The 9233-nt window shown below is 31.1% G+C and overlaps 1 protein-coding gene across 1 annotated transcript in view; it reads right to left on the reverse strand.

The window, feature by feature from the left end:
• LOC142336587 (uncharacterized) overlaps window positions 1-8480 on the reverse strand; it is a 64734-nt gene extending 56254 nt beyond the window's left edge. Inside the window, exon 1 of the mRNA XM_075385496.1 lies at window positions 8119-8480. Coding sequence (XP_075241611.1) covers window positions 8119-8281 — 163 coding nt within the window. The 5' untranslated portion in view covers window positions 8282-8480. The remainder of the gene's footprint in view (window positions 1-8118) is intronic.
• Between the last annotated feature and the right edge of the window lie 753 nt (window positions 8481-9233).

The raw sequence follows: 9233 nt of genomic DNA on the forward strand, positions 1-9233 counted from the left end.
TGAAATAATGCAATTTTCCGGGATTTTTGGTTTCGAACCAGTTGTATGGGATATGTGAACTGTGAATCTGCAAGAGATTTGGTCAGAATGTATTTATTTGAAAAAAGTTAACTTTATATAAAGAAGTTGCAATTTTCTATATATTCAGTTTTAAAATAGGTTTTATTGGTATTGTGATATAGTGCTTTTCTCCGGTATTTTTGGTTTAGAACTATTTGTATAGGCTAAGTGAACTGTGAATCTGCAAAAAAATGGCCAGAATACGTTTATTTGAAAAAGAAATTCATTATATAAAGAAGTTGCAATTCTCGCTTTAATCCCTTTTAAAATTAGGTCTTGTTGGCATTGTGAAATAATGCAATTTTCGGGATTTTTTGGTTTAGAACCATATGTATGGACTATGTGAACTGTGAATCTGCAAAAGAAATGGTCAGAATACGCTTATTTGAAAAAAGTTGTCATTATATAAAGAAGTTGCAATTTTCGCTTCAATCCGTTTTAAAATTAGGTCTTGTTGGCATTGTGAAATAATGCAATTTTCCGGGATTTTTGGTTTCGAATCAGTTGTATGGGATATGTGGACTGTGAATCTGCAAAAGATTTGGTCAGAATGTATTTATTTGAAAAAAGTTAACTTTATATAAAGAAGTTGCATTTTTCTATATATTCAGTTTTAAAATAGGTTTTATTGGTATTGTGATATAGTGCTTTTCTCCGGTATTTTTGGTTTAGAACTAGTTGTATAGGCTATGTGAACTGTGAATCTGCAAAAGAAATGGCCAGAATACGCTTATTTGAAAAAAAATTCATTATAAAAAGAAGTTGAAATTCTCGCTTTAATCCCTTTTAAAATTAGGTCTTGTTGGCATCGTGAAATAGTGCAATTTTCCGGGATTATTGGTTTAGAACCAGTTGTATGGTCTCTGTGAACTGTGAATCTGCAAAAAAAATGGCTAGAATACTTTTATTTGAAAATAAGTTGTCATTAATTAAAGAAGTTGCAATTTTCTCTATAATCGATTTTAATAATAGGTTTTATTGGTACGTTGAAATATTGCTTTTTTCCGGCATTTTTGGATTAGAACCAGTTGTATGGGATATGTGAACTGTGAATCTGCAGGAGATTTGGTCAGAATGTATTTATTTGAAAAAAAGTTAACTTTATATAAAGAAGTTGCAATTTTCTATATATACAGTTTTAAAATAGGTTTTATTGGTATTGTGATATAGTGCTTTTTTCCGGTATTTTTTTGTTTAGAAATAGTTGTATAGGCTATGTGAACTGTGAATCTGCAAAAGAAATGGCCAGAATACGCTTATTTGAAAAAAAATTCATTATTTAAAGAAGTTGAAATTCTCGCTTTAATCCCTTTTAAAATTAGGTCTTGTTGGCATTGTGAAATAATGCAATTTTCCGGGATTTTTGGTTTAGAACCAGTTGTATGGTCTCTGTGAACTGTGAATATGCGAAAGATATGTCCAGAATACGTTTATTTGAAAATAAGTTTTCATTAATTAAAGAAGTTGCAATTTTCTCTATAATCGATTTTAAAAATAGGTTTTATTGGTACGTTGAAATATTGCTTTTTTTCCGGCATTTTTGGATTAAAACCAGTTGTATGGGATATATGAACTGTGAATCTGCAGAAGATTTGGTCAGAATGTATTTATTTGAAAAAAAGTTAACTTTATATAAAGAAGTTGCAATTTTCTATATATTCAGTTTTAAAATAGGTTTTATTGGTATTGTGATATAGTGCTTTTTTCCGGTATTTTTGGTTTAGAAATAGTTGTATAGGCTATGTGAACTGTGAATCTGCAAAAGAAATGGTCAGAATATGCTTATTTGAAAAAAGTTGTCATTATATAAAGAAGTTGCAATTTTCGCTTCAATCCGTTTTATAATTAGGTCTTGTTGGCATTGTGAAATAATGCAATTTTCCGGGATTTTTGTTTTCGAACCAGTTGTAAGGGATAAGTGAACTGTGAATCTGCAGAAGATTTGGTCAGAATGTATTTATTTGAAAAAAAGTTAACTTTATATAAAGAAGTTGCAATTTTCTATATATTCAGTTTTAAAATAGGTTTTAGTGGTATTGTGATATAGTGCTTTTCTCCGGTATTTCTGGTTTAGAACTAGTTGTATAGGCTATGTGAACTGTGAATCTGCAAATGAAATGGCCAGAATACGCTTATTTGAAAAAAAATTTCATTATATAAAGAAGTTGAAATTCTCGTTTTAATCATTTTTAAAATTAGGTCTTGTTGGCATTGTGAAATAATGCAATTTTCCGGGATTTTTGGTTTAGAACCAGTTGTATGGTCTCTGTGAACTGTGAATCTGCAAAAAAAATGGCTAGAATACTTTTATTTGAAAATAAGTTGTCATTAATTAAACAAGTTGCAATTTTTTCTATAATCGATTTTAAAAATAGGCTTTATTGGTACGTTGAGATATTGCTTTTTTCCGGCATTTTTGGCTTAGAACCAGTTTTATGGGATATGTGAACTGTGAATCTACAAAAGAAATGGCCAGAATGCGTTTGTTTGAAACAAATTGTCATTATTTAAAGAAGTTGCAATTTTCTCTACAATCAGTTTTAAAATAGTTTTTAATTATATTGTGATATAGTCATATTTTTCGGTATTTTTGATTTAGAACCAGTTGTATGGGCTATATGAACTGTCAATCTGCAAAAGGTTTGGTCAGCATATGATCATTTGAAAAAAGTTGTCATTATGTAAAGAAGTTGCAATTTTCTCTATAATCGTTCTTAGAAAAAGGTTTTACTGGATTGTGAAATGTTGCAGTTTTCCGGCATTTTTGGCTTAGAACCAGTTATATGGGCTATGTGAACTGTGAATCTGCAAAAGATTTGACCAGAATTTGATTATTTGAAAAAAAGTTTTCATTAATTAAAGAAGGTGCAATTTTCTTTATAATCTGTTTTAAAATTGGTGGTATTGGTACTGAGAAATATTGTAGTTTTCGGGCATTTTTGGTTTAGAACCAGTTGTGTGGGCTATTTGAACTGTGAATCTGCAAAAGATTTGGTCAGGATAAGATTATTTGAAAAAAAAGTTGTCATTATTTAAAGAAGTTGCAATTTTCTCTATAATTATAATCAGTTTTAAAATAGGTTTTACTGTACTTTGAAATATTCCTTTTTTCTGGCATTTTTGACTTAGAACCAGTTGTGTGGGATATGTGAACTGTGAATCTGCAAAAGATTTGGTCAGAATGTATTTAGTTGAAAAAAAGTTAACATTATATAAAGAAGTTGCAATTTCCTATATATTGAGTTTTAAAATAGGTTTTATTGGTATTGTGATATAGTGCTTTTTCCGGTTTTTTTTGGTTTAGAAATAGTTGTATAGGCTATGTGAACTGTGAATCTGCAGTAGAAATGGCCAGAATACGCTTATTTGAAAAAATTTTTCATTATGTAAAGAAAGTGCATTTCTTGCTTTAACCCGTTTTAAATTTAGGTCTTGTTGGCATTGTGAAATAATGCAATTTTCGGGATTTTTGGTTTAGAACCAGTTGTATGGGCTATATGAACTGTCAATCTGCAAAAGGTTTGGTCAGCATATGACCATTTGAAAAAAGTTGTCATTATGTAAAGAAGTTGCAATTTTCTCTATAACCGTTCCTAGAAATAGGTTTTACTGGATTGTGAAATGTTGCATTTTTGCGGCATTTTTGGCTTAGAACCAGTTATATGGGCTATGTGAACTGTGAATCTGCAAAACATTTGGCCAGAATTTGATTATTTGAAAAAAAGTTTTCATTAATTAAAGAAGGTGCAATTTTCTTTATAATCTGTTTTAAAATTGGTGCTATTGGTACTGAGAAATATTGTAGTTTTCGGGCATTTTTGGTTTAGAACCAGTTGTGTGGGCTATTTGAACTGTGAATCTGCAAAAGAATTGGTCAGAATAAGATTATTTGAAAAAAAATTTGTCATTATTTAAAGAAGTTGCAATTTTCTCTATAATTATAATCAGTTTTAAAATAGGTTTTACTGGTATTTTGAAATATTCCTTTTTTCTGGCATTTTTGACTTAGAACCAGTTGTGTGGGATATGTGAACTGTGAATCTGCAAAAGATTTGGTCAGAATGTATTTATTTGAAAAAAAGTTAACATTATATAAAGAAGTTGCAATTTCCTATATATTCAGTTTTAAAATAGGTTTTATTGGTATTGTGATATAAAGCTTTTTTCCGGTTTTTTTTTGGTTTAGAAATAGTTGTATAGGCTATGTGAACTGTGAATCTGCAAAAGAAATGGCCAGAATACGCTTATTTGAAAAAATTTTTCATTATGTAAAGAAAGTGCATTTCTCGCTTTAACCCGTTTTAAATTTAGGTCTTGTTGGCATTGTGAAATAATGCAATTTTCGGGATTTTTGGTTTAGAACCAAATGTATGGACTATGTGAACTGTGAATCTGCAAAAGAAATGGTCAGAATACGCTTATCTGAAAAAAGTTGTCACTATATAAAGAAGTTGCAATTTTCGCTTCAATCCGTTTTAAAATTAGGTCTTGTTGGCATTGTGAAATAATGCATTTTTCCGGGATTTTTGGTTTCGAACCAGTTGCATGGACTATGTGAACTGTGAATCAGTAAAAGATTTGGTCAGAATGTGCCTATTTGAAAAAAAGTTGTCATTATTTTGTTTATTTTGTTTTGGAAAATTGTTCAAGCTTGTTTTTTTTTCACCATGCTATACCTGGAGTTTATTTCAGTAACTCCACCACTGCCGGTCCCCAGGCCGGAATGAAAAAGGAGGAGGGTTTAAACCACACAGAACATACTGGAAAATCTCAAAAAGTCAGTCTTTACTTGACTTGAGGAGATTTCCGACAACCTATTTTATAATTTTCTTCAATTTCTACAGGTATTGTATGAATTTGTATATTTTAAGGACTTGAGAGCGAAAGCAATGGTAACACCTAGCTTGGCTCATGAACATAGTTATGAATTTTCCCTATTTCAGAGAAGATCAGAGTCTGAATCAGAGTCTGAATCAGAGAAAAATCAGAGTCTGAATCAGAGTCTGAATCAGAGAAAAATCAGAGTCTGAATCAGAGTCTGATTCAGACAAAAATCAGAGTCTGAATCAGAGTCTGATTCAGAGTCTGTATCAGACTCTGAATCAGAGGGATTCAGAGCGAAATGTGACCTGAATCAGAGTCTGAATCAGTACTGATAATTTCTGAATTTTACTCTGATTCAGTACTGAATTTGCTTTTGATTTAGGTACGGGCCAGCATTCACCGTTTATCTTATATCTTACATAATTTCATCTAATTCACGCTATTCCCCCTTTACACCTCAGCCGGGTTTAATAAGGACAAGTCGTTGCTGATGCCTCATAACCTAAAATTTTGGTGTCATGATTATTCATAGCAGCTAATGACAGAACACTGAAGAATTACCTTTCTTAGATTCAAGAAATTCAAAAAGAACTTTTAAAAAATAATTCTAGCCAGCAAGCAGTGGCCTTAAGACATTGCTGCACGTTAAAGCATAGCGCCTTTTAAAATAATGAATTATGACTATTTGAGCCCATTTTGTCGGTTAATTAAACAAGGAGGCTCGGTAATTTGCGTTGGCACATTATGTTCTGACCCGAGCTTATCTACATTTTCAACCTAATTCTCAACCAAATGACGAGATGTTCAAAAACAGACGTTTGATATAAAGAAAAGTTTTACAGATCAGTTTTAAAAAGTTTTAAAAAGACTACGAGAAAAACCAAACAACAAAATGAGCAAAAGCAAAAAAAACATTAGTAAAAAATGAAACTCAACATCTAAATTTGAAAGCACCTAGTAACGAATTCAAAAAATCATCAGATAAAACTTTGTCTAAACAAGTTTACTTTTTCTGAACTACAAAGCAGTTGGGACTTGTGCGTAATGAGAATAGGTAACAAGTCGACAAAACTGAGACAAAATTAGGCGAATATAAAAAAATCCGTCAACAAATTTTAAACCAAATAATTTCAAAAGTCATGAAAAATTTTCTATAAAGTACCTCCAAAACAAATGGGACAAGTCTTTTGTGGGACAAAGCAATGGAATTGGACTAAATATAAACAAATACTAAAAAAGGCAGGCAGTTTTCGAAAACACAATGTATCGAAGACCTTAAACTCAACAGATATTATCTGAATATTATATTTCATTAATTCGATATTTATTATTATTTAAGTTAAATTTAGACCGAATGATTAAATTTGTTCACTTGGGTTTCATTTGAAAATCGTTCGGATCTGTTTGTTACGCAAAAATGCCAAAAGACATCAGAAAGACGTAAATATGACTGCTCCGATTTTTTTTGAACAAACAAAACATGAGTTATGACATAATACCAATAGACACATGAAAATTCAAATAGAAAAGAAGATGCGAACTCCCAACAATGGGAACAAGTTAAAAGTTGAAATGATGCACAAGAAAAAGGGAAAACTAAAAAAGAAATCTGAAGTCTTTTAAAACAAATATTATCATAAACTTTTAAGCCATTAGCTATCAACTTACTGCATTCAAAAAGTTAACTCACTCCTCAATAGAAAACTAACGAGACCTTTCATTATTTAGACAAGTTTTTACGATTAGATAAAACTATTGAAGCCAAAACAAAAAAAAATTCAGTAACAATTGAACAATTGTATTAATTGATTGCTTTTTTTGAGCACCAATAGCATATTTATTGTTAGAACAATGTGATATAAAAAATTAGCAAAAACGAACAATTATAAAACACCTGTGAAGTTTTTTTCAGAAAACCCCAAATTTTAAAAGCTTTAAATGTATAAGCTTTTATCGGAAATCAATAAATACGCTAATTTCTGCCTCAATGGGTCAACAGTCAGATCTGTCATTAAGCATAAGAATTTGTCATCAACCACCAAAAAATTGTGACAACGAAAACGACAATAAATACAGGCCAAAACCAAAATTTCAGTAGAGAAGTCGGAGAAGAAAGTGTTGAAGCCATTAAAAACAATAACATTTTTTCTGAAAACTTTATCTATGTTAAATTGAACGTCTTCTCAGCGCCAATGGTAAGTGACAAAGTAAAGATGAGTTGATAAGATTTCAGAAAGAAGTATGAATGAATATCCAAAAACAAAATAAAAGGATAATTCGTAGCATTGATGTCATAAAACCAATATTTACAGGACAAAACAACTAACCAGATTAGATTTGGTTTCAATGGAAAAGAAATGGGTTCTGTGATCAGTGGGACTAAACTATAAGTTCTCAAAGTTGAATTTGTAATTGATAAACATTTAAAATTTTCCGAGTCTCAATAGCCATTAGATTTTCATTCAGAGAACAAACAAGGAAACCTATTGCTCCTTATGCAGTCTATTGCACTTATTTTTAATGAGTCTATGCCATAGGACTACCAAAATACATTGAGTTCTCAAAATGAATATCAAAATTTCATTAATTTTACGAAAACAGTTTCGAAGCACAAAATATGAGCAGTTCCTTGAAAACAAATTAATTGTCCTTTGGGCCTCATTTGACTGCAAATGAGGTTTATCATTAATGGAACTTGGGTATGAAAAGTGACTAGTCTCTCATTGAAATGCAAAAAAAGAAAAAAAAACAAAAAGATTTAAAAAATCAGCGCTCCAATAGATTTCGAATTTTTGTGATAGTAGGTTTCGCGATGAGAATAAAACTAAAGTTTTCATTGTCTTTCGTCTGATAGGAACAAAAAATGTCTGAATTTATTAGCGTCAAATCCAAGTTTTAATTGTCATTTTAATAGAATAAAGCTTAGTTTGGTCAAAAATTACGCTAAAAGTGAACAAAATCACGCCAAAAATCACAAGTTCACACAAAATTTTAAACCTCTAAATCTCGTAAAAAAAACAATTGAAAATCAAAAATCTTTTTAAATTCAAATTCTACGCTGGAAGGGCTTTTTAATGATACCACTCACATTTATGTACGATGAAGATATCGATCGGCCAAAATTGACTGAACAAAAATCCTAGTTGAGTGAATAGTCCCCCCCCCCACACGTGGGGTCGGAACAAAAAATAATATCTTTCAAACATAACTGATGATTTCAGTGAAACAGCTTACGGAAAGCTTGGCTGAATATTAGCTCTGCCTGTGGTCCTGAGGAGCACCAATAGCACTCGAAACACGTCTCAGCAGTTCCCTCGCCCAGTACTCCGTTATCCCACTGAGCAAACAAACAAACAATCAAAAGAAATTGATTGTTCACCCCTGCCAAGAAATCCATCAAATTCAGACCGACTGAAATTGCGCACTATGGAAATATGTTCTCAGGAAATATTCTACTGTAACTATAAACAAACAAAAAAATCTTTTCACTCGTTTTGTTATTACAGTTTCAGTTTTAAGTTGATGATTTTAAATCTCTCAATTCAAGTTTTGATCAAGTAGTTTAATTGAGTTGGAAATATGCGAAAGGTTATCAATTATTTAGCTATTCTTACCCCCGCCACTGGATAATTTATTACATTTTAATTGAGGTGTTTTGAAAAGATTTCATCAAGATGATTAAAAGTAAATAAAGAATGCTCAACATTTCGATAAAATTTAAACGGAAGCAGGTGATTGCTGACAATGCATCGAATTTGAGAAGTAAATCTTTTGCAAAAGAAATTTTCACAAAACTTTTTTTTAATTTAAATTTGAAGTGTATTAACTTTTTGTGACGATTGGTCTTTTTGTCTGTAAGAGAGCAGCTTGATGACATTTTTTTCTCTAATATGCTTTAAGTTTGCTTACTAAATAATTGTTAGGAAGAATAAAGGCTGACTTGATATTGTAAAAAAATCTTTATTCCTAATCAAGTATCATTAATATGTTCAGTTATCCTTGTGGCTAATGCTCTGCTGACTCGGAACCCGACCAAAACGGTTTTTTCGTCAATTTTCTCTCCAAAATTATAGAAAGAACGTTTTAAACTGATAGGAATTAATGCATTAGCCATTTTTGAATTAGCAAAACAGCTTCTTTATGGCGCATTTTTTATGTCAAAAACTCGATCAAGCGTCATGGTTGTCAGGAACACTTGTGAAATAAATGCTATTTTTTTGCATCTCGGTTAATTTTTTGCAGTGGTACATAATTACCGTATACTTGACAACAAGCAGGAGAGACAATACGATCAAACTTGCACTCCAATGTAAGCAATGATTACAGACTATGTTTATACATGCCCGGGT

Source organism: Convolutriloba macropyga, chromosome 3 (assembly GCF_964194025.1).
Source record: "Convolutriloba macropyga chromosome 3, txConMacr16.3, whole genome shotgun sequence".
NCBI classification, from domain to species: Eukaryota; Metazoa; Xenacoelomorpha; order Acoela; family Convolutidae; genus Convolutriloba; species Convolutriloba macropyga.